Genomic DNA, 23959 nt, shown 5'->3' with positions numbered 1-23959 from the left:
CCAAAGACCTTACCAAATACCTTTCCAGACAAGATACACAGATGGGAAATAAGCATATGAAAAGATGCTCCACATCATATGCCATCAGGTAAATGTAAATTTAAACAAGTAAATACCATTGCTTGCCTTGTAGTATGCCCCAAAGCAAGAATACTGACATACCAAATGCCAAAAAGAAGATACAGTAACAGGAACTCTCATTCTTTACTGTAGGAATGCAAAATGGTACAGCCATTTTGTTTCGCAGTTTCTTACAAAACTAAATATACCCTTACCATATAATCCAGAAGCCATGCTCCATGGTATTTACCCAAATGAGTTGAAATGTATATCCACATGAAAACCAGCATGCATATAGCATCTTTCTCTATAACTGCCCAAACTTGGAAGAAACTAAGATGTCCTTCAGAAGGGGGATAAATAAACCTCCAGAAGGTTGGTAAATAAATCAAGAATGTGCAATATTACTTAGTGCTAAAGGGGAATGAGCTATGAAACCACAAATAGTTATGAAAGAAACTTAAATATGTATTATTAAGTGGAAGAAACCAATTTTTAAAAGACCGTGAAAATTCTAACCGGGGAACTGGGGTTATAGCTCAGCAATAGAGCACTTGCCTCACACTGTGAGGCACTGGGTTTGATCCTCAGCACCACATAAAAATAAGCAAATAAAACAAAGTTTAAAATAAATAAAGATATTGTGTCCATCTTTAAAAAAATCTTTTTAAAAAAATTTCTAACTGAATGACATTCTGGAAAAGGCAAAACTAAGGGAATATTAAAAAGAGAAGTGGCTGCCAGGGGTTCAGGGGAGGAGGGGGTGAATAGACAGAATACAGAGTAGTTTTATGGGCAGTGAAACTAGATGATGTACATTCAGACAGTGAATATATGTCATTATAAATTTGTCTGAACCTATAGAATGTATAATAAGAACAAACCCTAATGTTAATGGTGTAGCCTGAGTGATAATGATGTGTCAACATGGGCTTATCATCTGTAGCAAATGTACCACTCTGGTGGCAGATGTTGATAATGGGGAAGACTATGCATGTGTAAGAGCAGGAAATATATAGGAAGTTTCTATTTCTTCCTCTCAATTTTGCAGTGAACCTAAAACCACTCTGAAAAAAGTAATATTAAAAAAAAAAAGAGCAGAGGCATCAGAGCAAATGATGTCTACTCACAGGTAAAACTAGTCTTTTCAACAAAGTGCTAGAACAATTGGACATTTATATGCAAATAAATAAACATAGGCCTTGACCTCATGCCATATATAAAAATATTCAAAATGAGTTACAGATTTAAATGTAAGGTACAACTACAAAACGTTTGGGGAGAAAAATGAGAAAATTTTAACTTGGGCAAAGTAATTCAATACAATGTTGAAAGCATGATCCATAAGAGAAAATATTGATAAACTGGACTTCAAAATTAAAAACTTGTATTATTTAAAAGACATTGTCAAGAGAATGAATTAAAAGAAAGGAATAGATTGGGGAAAATATTTGCAAAGTTAGCAATTATCTGGCAAAAGACTTGAATTTAGAATATATAAAAAACTCTTGAAGCTCAATTATAAGAAAATAAATACCAGTTTTATAAAAAAATGGGCAACAGATTTGAATTGATACTTCACTAAAGAATATTTTGAATAGCAAATAAGATGATTTTTTATGAATGTTGATGATGATTTTTTAATTTACATTGATTTATGAATGGCACATTAGAAGATGACTGACATAATTAGTCACTAGGGCAATATGAATTAAAAGCACAATGAGTTTCCACCACACACACATGTTGAAATGGCTATAATAAAAATATAGACAATTCTAAGTGTTGGTAATCATCTGTAATTCTCCTCATTGCTGATAAGAATGTAAAATGTGTTAGGCCTGGTGGTGCATGCCTGTAATTCTAACGGCTTGGGAGGCTGAGGCAGGAGGATCTCAAGTTCAAAGCCAACCTCAGCAATGGTGAGGCAGTAAGCAACTCAGTGAGACCCTGTCTCTAAATAAAATACAAAATAGGAATGTGGCTCAGTGGTTGAGGACCCCTGAGTTCAACCCCTGGTGCCAAAAAAAGAAAAAGGGAATGTAAAATGTCACAACTACCCAGTTTGATCTTTTAAAAAAGTTGTACATAAAGTTACAATAATTCAAAAATTCTACTCTTAAAAATCTACCCCCAAAATGTAAATATATGTCCACTCAAATATAGTACATTAATGTTCATAACAGCATTACTCATAAACCAAACCAAATATCTACAAAATGGAGAATGGTTAAAAAAATATGGTATGTCTTCTCAGTGGACTACTTTTCAGCACTAAAATGAATGAACTACTGATATATGCTACAACATGGATAAACCTCAAAAATACAATGCTACATGAAAGATGCAAGATGTAAAATATGATAATATATTATATAATTCCATTTATATTAAATGTTCAGAAATATAAAATTAAATGTTCAGAAATCAGAATATAGTTACCCAAGACTGGGAGTAGAAGTGGATATTATCAAGAAAACTTACTGGTATGACTGAAATATTCTAACACCAGTTGTAGAGATAATTGCGGAACTCTATACACTTGCTAAAAATCATAAAATTGTACCCTTACAAGAGGTATGTAAATTATACCACAATAAAGCTATTAAAACTATAACAACAAAAAGATCTTTCCCTTGATATTTTTATCCTAAATATTAGATCATAGTTTCAGTGCATATTCAAAGTAGCTTTGGTGGGATTAAAAGAGGCTACTTTTGGACGATATAATTAGTAGTAACAGATATGACCATGGTGATTAATGGTTCAAACACTAAAAATTCAAAATCTTGCTTCCTGCCTCTCCTCCCTAGACCTCCTTTTTGGCATCGTTAGCCTTCCCAGTTGTAATTATCTTCCTTATAAATTGGAATGAGGATTAACTAATTATAGTTGTGCCTTCAGATATAAACCATATTGAATGCCCTGGTAACTCAGAATTGTCTAGAAAGGTTTAACATCTCTGATATCTGCTTTGAGGCCCAGAACAAGGGAATTGAACCAACCCACAGAACTTCTTCAATCTACTTTGCTGGCATAGGTGGACCTTGAACATCCATTCAATTTACTTTCTTAAGATGGCTAAGGTGAATCTCTTTCTCAAAAGTATATTGGATTTCCGTGTGCCCGTGAAAGGGCCAGGACATGGTGTTAGAATCTAGGAGTTTGAAACTTGGCCCTGATATGAACTAGTCATGAGGACTTAGCAAAGTGACTTTTTAGCCTTATTTACTCCCTGGGACAATTCTTCCCACCCCATAAAACTATAGTGAGAATAAATATAATAGTATATACACAGTAATAGAACTGATATATTCATATTGAATCTAAATGAAGGTCACAGCCAAGGTGACAATGAAGGCTTTCCAAGATTTTGGCTCCAATCCTTAAGTATATCCTAATCTTCTAGGGCTCCTCAATATGAATGCCCTATTCCTATCAAACTAGACTTCTAAACAACTACCACACATTGTCTCTGGCTTCTCTTGCTTTCGGGAGCTTCTCTCCAACTCTGTATTTAGTAATCCTATCAAGATTTGGTTTAAAACTCATCTTCTCCATGATATTTATTCTGAACATTAACTTTTTAAACAATTCATGAGCTCCTTAATTATTCACTTTTTAAAACAGTATAGCTGTTTGAGTATATCTTATTTCCTCTGGTACAGAGAATACATTTCTGGCAATATATCAAGACTTATATAACCTTGTTATATATCTGTACAGTGCCTCTCACAGGGTCTGAAGTAAGACAAAAGTCTCAAACTATTTTTTTTCTATCTGCAGATATCCATAAAGAATAATTTGAGGACCTTGATTCAAATCCAATACAGGTTGAAAAAAAAATGTCCTCAGAAGGGGGTATAACATTCAAGATAATACAAGTAGTTTCGTATTAGAGCTGGAAGCAGAATTCAAGTTTCCAGGGACAGAGATGTAAAGCTGTCCTCAATATCAATTCTTCTCCATAGCCATAGAAACACAAATTTTGAAAAGAGACATGGCCACTCAAGTATAAGGATTTCTTATACTTAAATGTGGATAACAGTTCTGTTAAGTTATAGTACCATACAACTACTTTTTTTCTCTTCCCCACTTCCTTCCTCCTAATGCCTAGAACCTGGGTGCCATGATAGAATTCCACATTGGATCATGAGAATGAGAGCTAAATCCCAGAGACAGCAGAGAAGAAAGCTGAAAGAACCTGATTTTCCGAGGCTTTCAAGGAGCAGATCCTCAATATTAGCTGTGCACTGCATATATCCAGACTTTTACATTGAAAAGAAATAAATGATCTGGGTTAAGTTGCTGCTATTTTAGATTATTTGTATATTTTTAATAGAAACTTAACTTATATTATTATACCTCTTATCAACTTTCTGTTGCTTTCAGCTCTTCACACTGCCTCCAGACATAAAATTTAATTTATTCTTTCATTAATTCAATCATTCACTCAATAACCATTCAGTGTGCACATTAGAGCCATTCAGGAGGGGATTTGGGTGGAAGCAAGAGTGAACTATACAGAGTCTGTCCTTAAAAGCCATGAGTGTTGAATGAACTCATTGTCTTAAATTATATATTAATTCCCATATCTGGCAAATATTAATCTCAGAATTTCTCTGATAGTCCCATCTCAAATAATGTCTCTAGTAATATATTGTTGGTTAGACTTAGTGTGTCTAATATGTTCTGTTTTCACCCTCTAAGTCTACTGTTGTCCCTTCTCCACACTTTTCTTTGCCCTAGAATGATGATCTGTATGGGTTACCTCAATAGACTTTCCTAACTTCTGGCTTCTAGTTCGGTTGGACAATAGGGACCCGTAGGAGGAGATCAGAGAGAGGTGAGAAAAGAAAGAATATGAACATTGAAGTGGCATAATATTTTGGTCAATGACAGACCACATTTATGCTGGTGTTCCCAAAAGATTATATCACTTAGTTATGCCACAGTCATCTTGGTTTGTGTAAGTAGACTTTATGATGTTCACATGATAATGGAATTACCTAAGAATGCATTTCTCAAAACATTTCCTCTTGGTCAAGCAATGCATGATTTTGTTTAATTTTCTCAGCTTCCTCCCTATGTGACCATCTCAGGTTAACTGTATTTTTTAACTAAAGGTTACTGTTCCTCCCAAGGTGGCCTACTAAAGTGACTCTGTACAATTGGGTTCTGGTAATCATTTCCCCCTTTCGTACTTTTTGACCTGTTATTAGCCATAGGAAACTTCACTGTGTCTTCTGATTTTCCTATAAACTGCCTACACATTGCAAATAGACCACTTATTAAAACTTCCTCAAATTATCCTAATTTGAGGTTACCATCTGTTTCCTGCTATACCATGTGTCCCAATTTTTAGTTCAAAACATGTAAGTACCAGATACAAATGGTATTTACTAGAAGACTTGTTGGGAAGAAGGTTGGAGTAGAGTGAAGATATTTAGCAAAATCTTAGTGTATAGAGAACTCTAGAATAGAAGAATATTATCATGATCAAATTTGACTTGTGAGTACCTAAGCCACAAACATGCCTTCTTCACTTAAGTGTCTTGAGTATCCTGGATTTATTTAGAAACAGGATCCACTTCTAGATGGAACCCAGTTACTAGGAAAAGTCCATCTCCTCCACCAATATATATCAAAATCCGTAGTATAGTATCTTCTGCCTATTCCATCACTATCTTTATTTAGAACCTTTAAAGACTGGTCCATATGTCATTTGAGGAGCCCATTACACACTTTTTAGAGAGTGATATTTAAAACCAAATTATCACCTACTTATTCTTTATTAGCAACAAAAGTATTACTGAACAAAGAGCAGAACCTATTAAATCAATGAAAGGAACAATTTCAGATTCTAGTCTGAGCAGGAAAGAGGGAAAAATACAAGAAGATGTGTCAGGCAAACTGATGCATACCCACCCCTACAAGGTGTCTGCGTCCCAATTCCCAGATCCTGTGAATATGTTATTTGACATAATAAAAGGTACTTTACAGATGTGATTAAATTAAAGATCCTGAAATGAGATTATCCTGGATTTTTGTGAACCCAGTATGATCATAAGAATTCTTTTAAGTAAAAGAGGGAGGCAGAGCCATCTTTCTCATATCTTATTCTGTTACTTCCTGAAATAGCAATGAAAAAAAACCTAATGAAATAATAATAACTACATATAATAATAATAAAACTAATTAAATAGTATTTAAAACCATTAGCTATATTAATTATTAGATCTGTAGCTATTAGGTAATAATTATTAGGTTATGAATATGTAACTATATTGTTACTTAATATATTTAAATTATTAAAACTTTCACAACATACTATCTACAATGTACTATTCATTATTTGAATTCTTTAAAAACCCATCGCTAAGTCCCAACTCCAAGGTTGCCTGTTTCTAAAATAGGTATCCCAAACCTGGCACTGGCCTTACCACGCTCTGGCCCAGCTGCTCCCGAAAGAAGTAATCCATGTTTCTTTTTTGCAGGCCATCGAGGTAATGCTGGAAGCGCGTGTATGTATATGGGTAGCAGTAAGCAAACTGGTAAATATCTTCTTCTCGGTCAAAACAGAATGCGAAGGACATCACATAATTCTTTTTATGGTCCGGACATCGATAGTAATAAACATTTTTAGGTGGCAGCCTTTGCCTAAAAAAATACAAAGAAAGAAAGTTGGGCATATCAAATAGTAGTTCAAGCTTCAAAAGGTAACAAATAGGAATGAATGTCTAGGAGAAAAACTAACAACAAAAATCCAAGGCAGTGGGGGTAGGAAAATAACATAACACAGAGTCAAAACCAGAGCTGAATGTGTTAGTACTGTGATTCTACATGGGCAGCCCCAGCCCATCTCAGCTCACATAATTTGTAGAACTCTTGCTTTATTTTAATTGCTCCGTAAGTCTTAGATAGGTTTGGAAGTTCCTTATAGACAGAGATGCTTCTGAGAAATGCTGGCACTGTGAGTGAAGGATTAAGACTCACCTGCAGGGGCTTGGCGTTTCATTGAGAAGACAAGGGGATAGAAGCACATGAAGGAAGGTGTGAGGGGGAAAGTATAGAGATAAGATCAAGAATAACAAGAATGGTTCTGCTTCCAGATATAGCAGCCTGGAGAAATGTGCTAAGTAATAGATATAAAAAAATTATAACATGCTAATGATTTTACAGAATCTTTTATCTTTCTAAGGCTGCTTAAATGGCTAGGTAGGAAGTCAGGTCATGGGATTTCTGTGGAAGAACAGAGATTACATAGCATGGATATTTGTCCACATATTTTATTATATTAGATTTAAATATTTTAATATTTTATTATTAGAAAAAAGGGGATGAAGAGGTAGACCATCAGTGTAAAATGAGCAAGAACCTGAAAGTGTCAAGGAAGAAGATGGAATGGTAGATACCCAGCAAAAGTTTAAAATGGAAATAGGGCTTTTCCTATAAACCTCAGTGGTAGTGCCAAAAGTTGTCTAGGAGTATACTTAGGCCCACCAATATAGTTCATTTAGCCTTTATCCATCCCCAAGCCACTGCAAATAAACATATAAATAGCAATCTCCTTATAAAGCCAACATAGTTTTAATAGAAATCCCCAAGGCACTCCTCCTAACCAGATTGCTACCCAAAATCTTCCTACTTTGAAATTCAAGAGCTACCAATGATGAAATAGAGAAACAGTGACCAGAAGGGTGTTTATGGAGTGAGAAGAAGTCATTTCCTCCTGATTCTTTAAATGTGGGGGTACTTCCCAAGCAGGCAATAGGAGAAGTAACATCCTTCAAGAAAGTCAGGCCTGCTGGGAGCAGTGGCGCACACCTATAATTCCAATGGCTTGGGAGGCTGAGGCATGAGTTCAAAGCCAGCCTCAGCAAAAGCTAGGTGCTAAGCTAGGGCTGGAGTGTGGCTCAGTGGTCAAGTGCCCTTGAGTTCAATCCCTGGTACCCGCCACCGAGAGAGAGAGAGAGAGAGAGAGAGAGAGAGAGAGAGAGAGAGAGAATGAGGATGTCAGGCCTTACCTGGTTTATTCAGCACACCTTTAACTATTGTACACCAAACACAGTGTGGTTAAGACAAAGGATAAAGGAAAGGAAGTGGTGGACTAAAAGAGATTATTACCCATGGAGCTGTATTCCAGAGGACAAAGTGAAAAGCAGAAAGTTTGGGAGAGGAAAGAAAGTAGTGAAAAGTGAAAAGTAGAGAGAGAACAACTGACCAGTGCAGAGAAGAGAAAACAAAGAATACACAATGCTCTACATTTGCAAGGTGGCTAAAGATGCAAGAAAGTGAGGCTGGCAGAAAAGTCTCAGCTAAGGGGTTCAGATTTGTATTTATGAAAATTCCAATGAAAGTGGCCTTGAGGTCTCCAGCCATGTCTATGATAGTCACTTCAGCCCCTGACACAGATATCTTAGTCCAAGTCTCCTGGAGCCCAGCGTGAGCATGTTTTCCTATACAGGTGGTTTCAACAATCATTAAGTTTCTCAGGTTATGACACTGTATTCAACTCTTAATTTACCAGAACATCCAATCAGGATCCATGCTTTAAATTCAATCATCCTAGTTTTCTCCTCTTCTAGCCAAATTTAGCAACTGGACTAATCCTGCCGTCTCCACTGAATTTGATTGTGTACTATCAGGAAAATTTATCTACTGCCCGCAGCTGTCCCAGCTCCTCTCCTGGGTGAGTTGGAATGCCTAACCTGATTAGCAGACAGGGTAGAGGTATTGGGCCCTGGGGTAATCACTCAGGGAAGCTGAGAAGCTGCTCAGGGCTTAAATTTTCCAGACTCTGCCAATGGTACAAACGGAAATTCATTTGAGAAGGGCTCAGCAGGCCAAATTCATCAAGACTTTCAAGTAATGCAAGGAAAAAAAAAAAGGAAAACGGAGGGTTGGGATTATAGAGGACAAACCTCTCTTATTTAGAATGCACTTCTGGTTTTTATCTTCTTTTTCTTATTATATTTTCATTATGTCTCGGGCATTGTGTTAAGTGTTTTATATCCCTTATCATTTAATCCTCATGATAACCTTATGAGCTGGGGGTTATTAATATCCACTTCATGCGGACAAGAAAATCAAAACTCAGAAAAGTAAAAATTTCCCTGAGATTACAAGGTTAGTGAGCAGCAGAGCCTAGGCAAGGGTGCCTCAAAAGTCTATGTTCACAATCTCTATGGTATTCTGCCACCATCTTTTTCCTTTTGCCACTTAACTCAGAGCCTTACCTCTACTTCTGAAAAATCTAGTCTTTCACTGAAAACCCTTCAAACAATTCTATTTCTTCTCATTTAAGTTTGGCCCAGAAAACTCCCTCTGATCTCCCTGTGATTCAGGCACTAGCACCCATCTCTCTCTTCTTGACCCCTATGCTTTATTCATATTGATCTATTCACAACTCCCTACCACAACCGTGGGCTGTGTCTCCACATCTTTATGCTTGATCTTTCTTCCACTGGGATTGCCTCTCCCACAATTTTGCCTGTTTGGTGAATTCCTACCATAGGTGCAACTTATGGTCAATTCATATATTTTAAAAATGAACATATTTGTATGTTTTAAAATATTTTGTATTTTACAAATGAACTAATTAATCAATAAATAAAAGAATATATAAACACCTATCATTTAACATACTTCCTCTCTAAAGCTTTCCTTGACTCTCCAGTCTTCATTAATTGTTTTGTACTTTGAAAAATGATATAAGAAAAGAATTTTGTCACTTGGTGGGTCTCTTAAAATGAGCTACAAAATTAAATGGCTATTTGGATATTTTTTTCAGGGAATATAGGCTTCTTGACCGTAGGAACTGTATCTTTCCTGTCTTTCTTGTGATGGCACAGAGAGTTCTCCAACAATACTTGTTTATTTAAAAAAAGCAATGAAGAGATGAAAATAAGAGTCATTTTGAGCTCAGTATAAGTAGGGGCACTTCAATATTCTGCTGAAGAGAAAGTAGAGGGGCTAGCCTTATGGGAGAATAGGGCATGAGAAGCTTTAAGGGATTTCATAATGAAAATTCCTGTACTTGATGTTTGGCTAGTCAAGGCAACTTCTGATTCCACTTAATAAAGAGAGTTTGAGATAACCCAATGAAAAATTATAACAATAGTGATAATAATTATTATAGTACTACTACCTATATGTGTTCTAGACCATTCTAAGCACTTTTTAATGCACTAACTTTTTTTACTTCTCACAAAAATCCTGCAAAAGTGTTCCTATTATCCTAACAATATGTTGAAAGTGAAGGTAGAGTCAAGACCCCTTCTTAAGAGAAGAAGGTGTCTGTGGCTCCAGAAGACCTTAAAAAAAAATCTAACATCTGCCTGAGACCCAGAAAGATTCCAAGCCCTGTGTTCAGGACTTAGAATAAAGGCTGGTCTATCTCTTGGAACAGTCTATCTCTTGGGTCTATCCTGATAATGGAAGAGGATATCCACTTGTGTGGGGGGAAGGGTCTATAACTTTCATTCTCAGATTCACTTATGTGTGTGTGTGTGCGCACATTCATATATATGTGTCTGTACTCAGCATGTTTGCAAACATACTGTCTGTACTTCTATATCCCATTGTATCAATCCTTATGTATGCTTCTTTCCATTGTTAGAATGAACTCTCCTTGGGAGCTGGGATTATACAGTGTTCATCTTTGGTACTCCAGGACCTATACAGAGCCCTGCATAGAACATCAAAAATGTTAATGAACTGGAAAAATGAATGTATTGGTGGGAAAACAATTTCAGCCCACTAATATATGTAGAGGGTTTTCTCTCTCCATGTGAAACATTGAATCATGCCCTAAATATATGATATTCTCAACCCCCACCTGGCCTTTTAAAATGTGTTTTTTGTTTGTTTTGTTTTGTCTATAATTGCCTTTACCATACTTTTCTACATAGTGTAGCCCTATATAGAGAAGCAAGGTCCAGCTCAAATAATATTTCTTCTTCACTATCTTTCTCAGCAACTCCAGGATAAACTAGTGACTACAAACATACTAATTTAGACACTGCTATATTTTTTATTCATCTCAAAATCCACAGTACTTAGTATAGTGCTTGACCCTAAAATAAAGCCCAACAAATGCTTATTGAATGAAAGAGTCAATTTATGATTTAAAAAACGAATGAATAATTCCTCTCCCACTTACCATCCTCTTTGCCTTCTCCCCAAAATCATCAACTGAATTCTCAAAGCATCGTTTTAGCCACTAGAACACAGGAAGAAGAGAAGCCCAGGACCTAATGGAGTTTAGAAGTATCTCTAAAACAACATTCTTTAGTTCCCCTCAGGATCCCTGGAATATAGAAGTTCTAATTTCCTCTCTAACCATACAGAAAACATAGATGCAAATAAATAATTTCTAACTCCAGGGTCTTCCTTAACAGCAAAAACAAATTTTCTCTTCAAATTAGTGGAAAGTGAAATAGCAAAGAACCAGTCTTTTCAGGTTGTAAATCCTAAAGGAGATATGCAAAACAAGGGTATCATGAAGTCACTCAGATACTCCCAAAGGAAGCAACATGTATTAAGTGCCTCTGGTATGTCAATAGTGTGCTTCCTATTTGATGTACACTACCATCTAACTAGTAAGTACACATTCTTTCCATCACACTGAGACTGGGCTACCTAAAATTCATGCAACAGTTGTGGTTACAGTCTCCTGATTCCCCTAGTTTATTTATCTAGGGGCAGGAAGCAGACTTTCATATATCTTCCCAGGTACATTTAAAATTGAGATGAAATTTCATTCCTTTTCCCTTCATGAAGACAGCTGAATATCTAATTTGACATGCAGGCCAACACATGGCCTTTCATCTACATTTGGCTGGAACAATCAAAACCATCACCTGGCTTGCCCCCATTGCCCCTCCTTTTTGCTCTCTGGTGTTTGACACAGATAGGCGCCAGGCACAGATGCCCATATGGTAAGCCTACTCTTCCTAGGCAAACAGGACCTGCTCCTAATCCCAACATTATCTTCTGCCAAATAATTATAATAGTGCTCCTGTCACTAGCACATCCATTCTTATCTCTCTCCACACTTTGTCACAGCTAATCTCTTGGTGAGTCACAGGGAGAGAGAGAAAGAAAGAGTGAGGGAGTACTCAGATATAGGCAACACATTTTTACACCCAGGTTTCTAATCATATTATCATCTTATCAGGGACTGATGGGCACTAGAGGTGGGAGGAGATAGATAGTGCTACACATTGCCAGCCACATTTTTGATAACAAAGATACTGCTCGTTTCTTGAATTAACCTTTTTGTCCCATACACTGTATTGTTTATTTTTCAGTTTATTTTATATGTAAGATTTTGTGTTGTTGTTAGTTCTTTCTGAAGAAGGACACTCACACACTATGGCAACAGCTGCTTCTATTAATTCCAATCGATAAAAAAATTAAAATCAATTACTTTTGCTGGTTTAGGGCTGGGGATTAGCTGAGATTCATTATTCCCCCTGATCATTGATAACAACAATATTCCTACCAATTCGTGGCTGCTGGCATTAGGCCAATGTGTCAGAAACTCCAGGAACAGGTACCCTGTACAAGCAGAGACTCTCAGTTACTCTTATCTTCTCCAATCAGATTCCTGAGAGGCAACAAGAAGACACTGGACAAAGAGCTAGGGGTTGGATTCTAGTCCAAGCTCATGTTGTACTCTTATCCTCTCTGTGCCTGTGTATAAAATGTAGTTACTATCAAATGTTCTGTTATCCATCTTTAGGTCGTTGTGAAACACTTAGATGAAAAGTACCATGCTTTCAAAACTATAATTTGCCAGATAGGGAATGATATATGGAACAGTGGCAGAATGGCGACTTTAGGCTGGGGTACCAGGCCATAATTGCAATAGCTTCAGGTTTGCACTGAAGTTTTATACCCAGAAATTTTTTACTTTATTATTATATCATAATAATAAGAATGGTTCAGATTGTGAATACACTAGATTGAATCTCATTGTAGTCATCTTGCAAGGAATTTAAATGAAGATTTTAAATGAATGAATAGGTAAATGAGACAGAATTAAATTTCAAATGAACAACAAGAACTGTGTTCAATTCCATCTCTGGATAACTCTTAGAAACATAGTCATTGGTAGAAAGATGTGGGCCTGGGCTCTAATCCACTTCCATAATTTCTTAGTCACGTAACCTGGGCCAGCATTCTGCGTTCTACAAAGTGAAAATAGTATGTAGCTCATGTATTTATTGTGAAGATTAGACATTGGTATCTGGCACACAGTAGGTGCTCAGAAATTGGTAACCAAGATTATTGACATGCTCTATGTGATTGATAGTTGCCATTATGGTCTCTCTTGGTCCAGAGCAATGAAATCCAACTTAGCACTGGTGTATTTAGGACATGAAATGGGTAGAATAGGTCAGGGTAGGGCGCCAAAGAACAAATGAGAAGGAGAAAATTTGAACAGGTATATGAAAGAAAATCAATGCTAGCTCTATTTCATCTTCCTGGCTCTTCCTAGTGGCAATGAACTCAATATCCTCCTTTCAAATAGGTAAATGCTTTGATAAAAATAAGTATGTCCAGACATAGGAGGGGATTATCTCCTTCAGGTCCATATGATAGTAGAAATATACACAGGTATTACGTAGCTTGTACCAGTGTACCAATGCTGCAACCTTTAAGATGAACTGAGCCTTAAAGTCACAAGATGGTGGTATTAATAGTAAACCATAAAAGTAAATGATAGGTGAATGTGAAATATGTTTGGGAAATAGAAACTATGTAGTCCTGCTCATAGATAAGTCTGAATGTCCTTGTCATATTTATTGTAGGGTATAAATCTAAAATTATGTACTTTTTGGATTAATTACACTTTTAAAAATCATTTACTAGGGGCTGTGGCTGTGGCTCAGCAGTAAAGCACTTGCCTAGGCCCTGGGTTCCATCCTCAGCACCACATAAAAATAAATAAACAAAATAAAGTTATTATGTCCAACTACAACTAAAAAATATATTTTAAAAAATATTTACTATCCTTTTATCATCAATGCACTAAATAACACATAAGTTCACATTTTACAAAATTTAAGTATTCTGTGTTTCCATTTCCCATGAAATACAATGATGAATATCCATCTTGTATAAGATATTGTATAAAATACTCTTGTATAAAATATTGTATAAAATATTCTAAAAGATAGTTAAGAGTTATTTTTAAAAATATGACCAAATACTACAATTTGCACATATAAAAGCAGAAACATAGAAGAAAAATGGTTGAAATTATTCTAGAATAGTTATGTATTCTAAATGAAAAAGTAAACTTCAGGAATGATACATAATATGGTTTGTTATTTAGAGAATATAACTGTTCTTCTAAAATTATTTCAATCATTTCCAATTATATTTTTTTTGCATGTGTATAAAGTGTCAATGTCTTTTCTCAATTAGTAGAATTAAACCCAGCAGTATTATATAAGTATTATCTGATATTTCAAATAGAAATAGAAACTAGTTTAACTGAATTCTAATAGAATTCAATTGTTTTCCTCCATGGAATAAAATTAAAGCTTCTAAAATTTCATTTTACTGAAGGTCAAATACTTTCTTAGAGGTAATGATACAGCTAAATTTGGTAAAAATAAATTTCAACATTAAAGATAAAATTATTTCTTGTTAGGATAACATGAATAGAAACTTTTTTGAAAGCAATGCATGAGTTAAATCTACAAATCTATGGAGCAGAAATTTATCTTAAACTGATTTGAGATGTCTACATAGTTCATAATTGAAGCTGAATAAGCTTCTGTTTTCTATCCTCAAAACAGAAACCATCATTTTCCAAATGTACACATAGAAACAGAAATATATAATTTTGTATGAAGTTAGCATTAACAATCCCTATGCCCAAATGAATTTTTAAAGTTTTAAATAGGCAAACATCTCTCTTTACTGTCTGCATCAGTTGAATTTAAGAAATTTTGAGCCTTTAATAAGCTACTTTGTTAATGCTGATTTTGCATTTCTTCTATTGTTGTTGTTAATGAGACCCCTAAGTTTTGGTTGCATTTTGTTCAAAATTAATAGGAAATCTTTAATCAAATATTCAGCAAAATAAACACCAAAGCATCTCAGCTTTTAAAGCTTTTATCAAATTGCAATTATTGAAAACAAAGCTTATAAACAAGAAGATGGCATTGTATTTATAAAAGCAAAGGAGAAATTGAACAAATTAAATGATAAAAGCACAATTGGAATAGAAGATTTAATTTTGAAATTCTGTGATTATACTTTGAGATACCTCAATTAGTGAGGAAAATTATTTGACAGAGTTACTATTTTCAATTGGGTACTTCCATATTATACTGAAGTAGAATGAAATTGAGAAGTTCTTCAGTATTATAAAATTTATATTCTGTAAATCAAGAAAAAGGCTCTTTATTTGATACGTTATATTTAATAAAAATATTAAAGAAAATTTCTTTGAAGAAATCAAACAAGATAATAACTGGGAATAAGTGGATTGAAATATTTATATATTGCAATCCTAGAAATCTAATACATGAGAATATCCTCTACTTAGAATGATTTGCTCAGTGTTCCAGGTGCCTCAGTACCTATAGGAAAAATGCCTTTTTATTTAGGAAAATTATGATCTACAAAAAAGAATCAGTTGGACATGTTATTGACTTCAAATTTATTTGCCATAAAATGCAACTCTATGAAAATAGATGACAATATCATGAAAAAACTAAAATAATGAGACCATGTTAGAAATTTTTTTTCATAAAAATACCAATGATATATTAGTAGATATAAATGTAGCTAGGAACTAATTAAAGCATGTAATTGCTTGTGGAAAATAGTGAATTGGGTGGATTTTAAGAAAATGAACATAATTTGGTATTTTTTAAAGTTTGCTTTAATATACATAAATGTAAATTGCCTCAATATACATAGGTATATTAGTTTTATTTTTAGATTGAATTTAATTTTTAAAAAATGATTTTGAAAATATTGTTTTGTAAGTGCACCAATGTTAGTAAAACCAGTTTAGTTTCCAAAACACCATACAAAATTTTATAGTTCCCCTATTCAATTTCAGTTTGAATGATAAAGTACTCAGTCATCCTATTTGTCTGCCAACCTGTTTGCTTTTCTTGGATGTTTTGAAGTCATCTCAAATTTAACCTGATTAAACTTGTTCTCTTGACATTATTCAAAACTGGGCTTCTGAAGGTTTCCAACCTCATCGAATAGCCCCACCATTCGCATACATCCAGAAGATGAGTTGACTTTAGTTTCTTGTTTCTTTTAATAAAAGTTGCCTGTTTTGTTCATTAAATGATAAATTAGGGCTGGGATTGTGGTTCAGTGGTACAGTGCTTGCCTGACATGTGTGAAGCACTGGGTTCAGTTCTCAGCATCACATATAAAGAAATGAATAAAATAAAGGTCTATAAACAACTAAAAATTTTTTTAAAGATAAATTAAAATAATAGCAATAGTATTGCCCAAGAGCTTCCAATGTTGGCATACTCCTAGACCTTGGGGAAGCAGAAGTTAAAAAAAAAGTGATGTAATATGCTTTAACAGAACTTAAATTATAATGGTAGAGACATAAGTAAAAAAAATAAATAAATCAATATACAATATATCATAAGGTCATGCTAAATATAATGAATTCGAAAGTAGGGTAATAAAATAGAGAATACTGCAGAAAGTTTTTTTTCCAAGCTAGGATGGTGAGACAAGTATCCATTTGGTGGAAATTGAATGAAGTATGGAAAGAAGTCAGATGCAACTGGGAAAAGAGGAAAGAGAAAGCACAAAGGTCTAAGGGCAGTGTATCTCTAAAACAATGTGAAGATCAATGTCAATGAATGAATAAAGGAGGATATTGGTAGAAATTTGAGGAGATGATACAATTATAAGTCCTTGCAGGCTTTGGTAAAGGCATTTGTCTGAGAGATGAGTGAAAGTAAGGAGACCAGTTTGGTAGCTATTGCAATTGTCCTGGCCAGATACAGTGATGGGTTGGGTAATGGAGGAAGCTGTGTACAAATTATGGAATTTGGAATCTGTTTTGAAGGTAAAGACTCTTGGATTTGGCAATGGATTGGATATGAAATGTGAAAGTAAGAGTGAAGTTAATGACAATACTAAGCTTTTTTTTTTGGCTTGATATCATTTACTGAAATTTTTATATCTTGCTTAAGTCTTTAAATTCTCCAAAAGATTTAAATTTATCTATCTCCAAAAGATATTTCCAATCTGTCTACTTGTCTATATTTTTCTGTTTTTGCTTCCCAGCCCAGCTTCCTTTTTCTTCCTTTTTCCATTCCCTTCTCCATACAGCCTTTACAAAGCTTTGTTGGATACTGTCACTTCCTGGATTAAAACTCTTTCACAATTTCCAATTTCGGTGGAAGATAATCCAAACTCTTTAACATGACTTTCTTACTTTCCCAGATGCACTGAGTTCATAGTTCATCTCAGAACCTTTAAATACTTCTATCCACCTTGCTCTTCACACAACTTCCCTTGCCTAGCTGATCTACTCTTTATTGTTTCTTTGTTTTAGCTCAAATGTTTTCTCTCACCACCTAAATTAGACATATCTGTTAATCTCCCTTAGCACACTAGGTCTTTTTCCTAAAAACATTACCTTAATTTAAATATATATTGTGCTTGTTTATTTATAGTTACCTTTAAAATTAGGTTGTAATTTCCATGTGGGTGGGAAAAATACCTGTGTTTTACTTGTTAGTGAATAATCTAGCATAAAACACAGTACCTGATACGACACAAGTATCCTGACACATGGTAGACTAGTAGTAAATATTCGTTAACTAAATAGAGTGAATATGTACTGGTGTCATGTTTTGGATATAAAATATTCCCCAAACCCATGTGTTTAAGGCTAGTTTCCAATGCAGCAATGTTCAGGGATGTGACTTTTAGGAAATGATTGGATCATGAGAGCTCTAACCTCATCAGTGAATTAGGCCATTTGATGGATTAATCATGTGAATGAAATACTGGAATGTGTTAGAGACTATAGACAGGTGAGGCATGATTGGAAGAAATAGGTCACTGGGGGGTGCCCTTGGGAACTATAGTATATCTTGTCCTTGGCTCTTTCCCCTCTGTCTGTTTCCTGGCTGCCAGGAGTTGATCAGCTTTCTTCTGCCACACCCTCTGCCATGACATTCTGCCTCACATCAGACCCAAAACAATGGAACCAGCTGACCATAGACTGAAAGCCCTGAAATAATAAGCCAAAATAAATATTTCCTCCTTTATATTGTTCTTGTTAGATTCTTTGGTCACAGTGATGGAAAGCTGACTAATGAAGCCAATAAGAGGATAATAACAGAGATAAGAAAGTTGATTGTCGGTGGCCTGCTTGGGACTAATGTCTTGCTCATTTCTTTGAGAGAAGCATTGTCTGAAACTTGGGCAAAATAGCCACGCCCATCTAGGCCCATAGTTGGCTAGTAGGTTCTCGATACGTAGAGGTGGCTATTGTGGCAGAAGGAATTCCAAGCTGTACCATCAGTCATATTTTGCCCAAATTTCAGTCAATGCTTCTCTCAAAGAAATGAGAAAGACATTAGTCATTCAGATAAAGGCTTCCTTCTTCCTCATTCTTTACAATGACAGAAACCCATATAATATAGCAGATTCTTCCTGCTTCTTTCTCTATCCCATCAGGTAAGAACTTTTAAGTAGAGAGAATAATTGTCACTCAGTCCTACAATTTAAGGAGCCACTATGAGATCTTTCATCCTATGTAGAAATCATCTGGTTTATCAAAACAAGGTGGAGCAGTGGTGGTGATGGTGATAGGAATCTTATCATCATGGCCCTCAGCACAGAATGGTTCCCTTGCACTCAATGAGTAGAGTACTAAAGACAAGTTATGACCAAAGCTGGAGAGGGGTTTTGTAGCAGAGAAAGAAATGTAGGAAAACAGGACCATCTGGAACCACCATCTGATTTATCATTTCCTTAAACCCTATTATCCCTCCTACCCTTGACCCCAACCCGGCATAGGAATCAGTTCTTACCCTGAGCAAACTGAATGAGTTCCAGTGGAAATATTGAGAAGTAGATGATAAGAGTATATTAAAATGACCTAGACTACAAATAAGCCAGGAAATGGCCTAAATTTCAGGTTGCCAGATCCAGGAACTTAGCCAAAAGCAATGTGAAAAATGAACTGGTCCAAAAACCAGGTTTCTAAGCTTAGGGGAATAGGGCATAAGAGAGAATGATGATGGAACCTAGACTGAAGTCAGCAGCTAAAGAAGTAGACTTCCAATAAGAAAAAATAGGAGAAGCAGAAACCATGGGGGAGAGTGATTTTTCAGCTCTCTAGGGAGGGAAGTACAATCACAGTCTCAAATGAATGACAGTGTGATCAGAATAAGTGAGATAAAGAGGATTACTTAGCAAAAAGATGTACATACCAGGCTTCAGGCCAGATCATATGGAAATTATTCTTTCTTATTATGATAAAGATAATCAAGAGCAAGCACTACCCTATCAGGAATGAAAGACTGGCATGTATACACAGGAAACAACATGGGAATCCTGAGGGGATATTCTCTAGGGTGTCAGTCTCCAGGCAGTATATGAGGAAGCCAAGGCCAGAGCATTGTTCCATATTAAAAATGATAACAGTTTGATGATCTGCATATGCACAGGAATAACAGGCTTTGAGACATGAGATTTGGGTTGGGGAGGCAAAGCAATTACTGAGGAACAAATACTGAGATACAGCACAGTCCTGGGAATGTCTGATTCAGAAAAAGGTAGTCATGACTAAAGGTGCCCAAATAATTACTATAGAAGTGTGACAGGTGCAAGACCTCAGAAGACTGGATTCAGTAACAAATATCATGTTATCAGGGTCAAAACAAGTATGGCCAGGGTTAGAATTTGAGACTGACACAAGAATCAGAGATAAGGAAAGTTATACCATACTGATATATAGAAACTAATTCAAAATAAGTTGAGGGGTGGCAATAAGAAAAATAGAAGAAAGATCAGAGGAGTAGCCAAAAGGGAATACAGGAGAGGGAGGAGGGACAGGATAAAGAAAGAACAATGGAATGAATCTGACCTAACTTTCCTATGTACATATAAGAATATACCACAGTGAATCTCACCATTATATACATCCACAAGACACTAATTTTAAAAAATAGTATAAGTGAATAGCAGAAATATCAGTAGAGTGAAGGGAACAGGGGAAGGGAGAAGGGAAAAGGGGAAGTACTGGGGCTGGGGATGTGGCTCAAGCGGTAGCGCGCTGGCCTGGCATGCGTGCGGCCCGGGTTCGATCCCCAGCACCACATACAGAGATGTTGTGTCCGCTGATAACTAAAAAATAAATATTAAAATTCTCTCTCTCTCTCCCTCTCTCACTCTCTCTTTAAAAAAAGGGGGGGGGGGAGTACTGGGGACTAAATTTGAACAAATTATATTTCAGGCTTTTATATTTATGTTAAAATGAATCCCAATTCTATGCATAACTAAAAAGAACCAAGAAAAAACAAGAGACCCAGTTCAGGAGTTAATTGTAATTCTGATGAAAAAATCCTCAGAGTAGGAAAAGCTTTCATCTTCTTGACCAAGCCTCTTGCTCACTGTCTGCAGGATAAAACTGAGTCCCAGACATAGTTGGGTGTGAGTCCACAGGTGAGCTGGGTTGTTCAATCATAGGAGTCTACTAACACTTCAGCCCCCTAGAGAATCTTCATATAAAAAGAATTACTTATCTTTGGTCTCACTTCCTCTGGGAAGTCCTCCCTCCACCTAACATTAGTTAGCTTAGCACCATTATCACTGCACAATCCTATGGTGATATGCATCATATGACATTATAGCTTAATATTGTTCTTCCTTATTCCATTAAAATGGCTCCATGTCTCTATTTGTATATCATACTTGTAATCCCTAGTGGTTAACCCAAGTATTATACCTCATAAACACCAAATAAATAATTTTGATTGCTTAAAAGAGTGATCGCATGAATGAGAGAGTAAATAAGATAGAAAGTAGAAGAATATAAGGTTGAAGAGAAGGGAATATTCAAGAACATGTAACTTAATCCATAAATCATGTGGTTGAGTAAAGACTTACCCTAAAGGAATCGAAGGGTCATTAATGGATTTTAAGCATATCCTGGTAGACTTAATATACACAAAGGCCACTGAGTCCCAGGGGATCACTGATGTAACCCTATTAGGCCATTTCTTCACAGAGTAACTGGCTGAAATGCTTATCCAAAGGAGTTAGCTCTGCCATTTTGGCCTTTATCCCATGAGATGCAGTCTGTAAATCAATTTTTCAGTGCCCATCATCTGCCTGTGAATGGTACAACATCCTTTCTACATCATTGATCTTCACACAGTTAAAAATTATGTGAAAAGCTTTCATACTTCAGTAGACTTATTAATCTTGGAAGCTCTGATTCATGTATTTCACAACCTCCAACTTTTCAGGGTTATTATGTTAATTAAAATAATAAAATGGACTCAGTAAAGAGCTTTTGGTAATTGAAATAAGTAAATGGAATTTTCAAATCATCTACCTCCTTCCTGAAATTTGGGGATCCAGAAGTACAGGAGGTGAAGAGGTTTTTTCCAAATAAGAAATGGAGAATTGTTCTTTGGAAGATTTTCTGTTTAATCTATTTGGGAGTATATTAACCACACTGAAACCTCTGCACAGTTTTATAGAAATATGGGACTAGAAATCATCTGGTCCAGTTTCTTTCAAACATTTTCTATCTACCAATTGTTTTATGTAGAAGAAAGCTAGAAAGGAACACAATATACAAAGCCAAATAAATGGGTAAACAACTTGGATGACAAGAAACAGGGCAAAGAAGATTAGGTTTGATTTGGATCAAACTTTTTACTTTATCCCTAAAGCTTAGAAAGATAAAGAACTGAACCAAAGTCACCCTGGTGGTTATATGCAGCACTCAGAACTGTTCTTCCAATTATATTTGTTATGTTCATTCATCAAATAAATATTTGTCAAGCACTGTTCATGATTCTGAAGATAAATTTGTATATAAAACAAAGTACTATGAACAAAAAAAAAAGATAGCATAAGGGAATAGAAAGTAAAGGATGGGGTAGTGGGTTTGTTATACAGGTTTGTTAAGGAAGACCTTTCTGATGCATTTGAATAAAGGAGTGACACTGGAGGATTTCTGGGGGCAAACTGTAGTAGGCAGAGGGAGCGGCAAGTGCCACTGATGTTTCCTGTAGCTCCTGTTTTTCTAGGACAGAACACTTGCTAGGTTTAAAAATGGCATTAGCCCCTTTATATGAATGAGGTTTCAGAACATTAGTCAGAACACAGATAGATATAAGAGGCAGATGTTCTGGCTTTGAATGCAGGTTTTGATAGGCATTTAATTATACAACTTTGGGCAAGTGACTAATCTTCATTTTTCAATTTGTAAAATGGGCATGATGGTATTTTTCTCTTCCCATTTTAGATAAGGCAGAGAAGCCAGATGCAATACTGAAGAGATGTCTTGGAGGAAGTAGAGAATATTTATGATACATTTGCTTTATGATATTCATTACTCTGACCTTCAAACCTCACCTCACTCCCTAGATCTTGGTTCAGATTTCTCTTTAGACTCTTCACCAGTGATTCCAAGACAAACCATGTGCTTTAGCTACAGGGCTCAGGAACTTTGAATATACTATGTACACTCTCATCTCTGTTCCTTTGAATATGCTATTCCCTCTATCTGAGAAGTCTTTCCTTCCATCTGAATGAAACAAACTTTTATCTGCCTGTCAAGATTCAGTCTGAAACACCTTCTTTTAGGGTTCTTTCCCTGTTCACTCCACCCATGTCTCCAGTGAACATCTATCCACAAAGTATCCCTGGATGATAGTGTTCTGTTTAAGAGGAAGCCTCTGGAGTTGAAGCCCCTGACTAGCTGCCACTGACAGGATGATCTTAAACGACATCTTTCAGTGGAAACACCATATCTCCCCTATCACACTTTGTTTTTATTCAATTCAAAAAGCAGTTGAATATTTGAGCTACCCCTATATAGAGGTAACAGAGGTATCTGCCTACATGATGTGATTTGAGGCTACCTATTATGATCTGAAATTCTTTTCCTTACTGGTCTTTGGTTAAAGTTTTGAAGATAACTTATAAAACTATAATATTATAATGAAATGGTTAGAATCTAACCTTACAGAAATTGGAGTCAGAATGTCAATTGTAGAGGGAAAGAGACGATCTAAGTAATGATAAGGGGCCACATAGTGGACTTTCAAGAAGTGTTAGCTAAAATAGAAGAAAGGTAAGATTCCTTTTATAGGTAGGAATATTGAACAGTAGCTAGCTTTGTATAAAAAGCTCTCACAACCAGCCCAATCCTTTCTGAGAGAGTTCTAGGAGGCATCCTCAGCTAGGTGTGGAATCTGAAGAGGGCAGGGGATAATAGTATTAATTACAGAAATAAGGGGACTATGACAGTAGTATTGAGAGCCACAGCCGAAGGGGCCCCAGCAAACTTCCAGCTGCCAGCTGATGATTGGCTCACAGGCCCCAGCAACTTCTAGCTGCCAACCGATTGGCTCCTCTGCGGTGATGCTCATTGGGCTGTTTCCCGCCCTTTCAGACCACAGAGCTGCTCAATGGGGGACTATTTTGGCTCCGCCCACGTGACCCAGCCAATTGGCCTCAAGAGCAGGAGGAGTGGGGGAGGTTGAGAGGCTTGTGGGAAGCTGTGGAGGCAGTTGGGCTCTGAGAGTTTTTCCTGAGGAGCTATGTGGTGTGGTGTGGTGTGTGTTTTCTAAAAATAAAGTTTGTTTTTTTTTTTAATTGATTATTTAAAACATTACATAGCTCATGA

At 35.9% G+C, this 23959-nt stretch overlaps 1 protein-coding gene across 2 annotated transcripts in view; it reads right to left on the bottom strand.

Moving 5' to 3' along the window:
* The window catches only part of AGBL4 (AGBL carboxypeptidase 4), a gene marked incomplete at both ends in the record, with an annotated part of 1419693 nt that overhangs the window by 528097 nt on the left and 867637 nt on the right, over positions 1-23959 (bottom strand). For both annotated transcript variants that reach the window (XM_081307152.1, XM_081307151.1), the window contains one exon: positions 6504-6720. In XM_081307152.1, the coding sequence (XP_081163278.1) occupies positions 6504-6720 (217 nt within the window). The remainder of the gene's footprint in view (positions 1-6503; positions 6721-23959) is intronic.

This window comes from Spermophilus citellus (assembly GCF_964194105.1).
Source record: "Spermophilus citellus genome assembly, chromosome: 9".
In the NCBI taxonomy this organism is placed as follows: domain Eukaryota; kingdom Metazoa; phylum Chordata; class Mammalia; order Rodentia; family Sciuridae; genus Spermophilus; species Spermophilus citellus.
The sequence above is the reverse complement of the archived record's forward strand: the minus strand, read 5'-3'. Positions and strand labels throughout refer to the sequence as shown.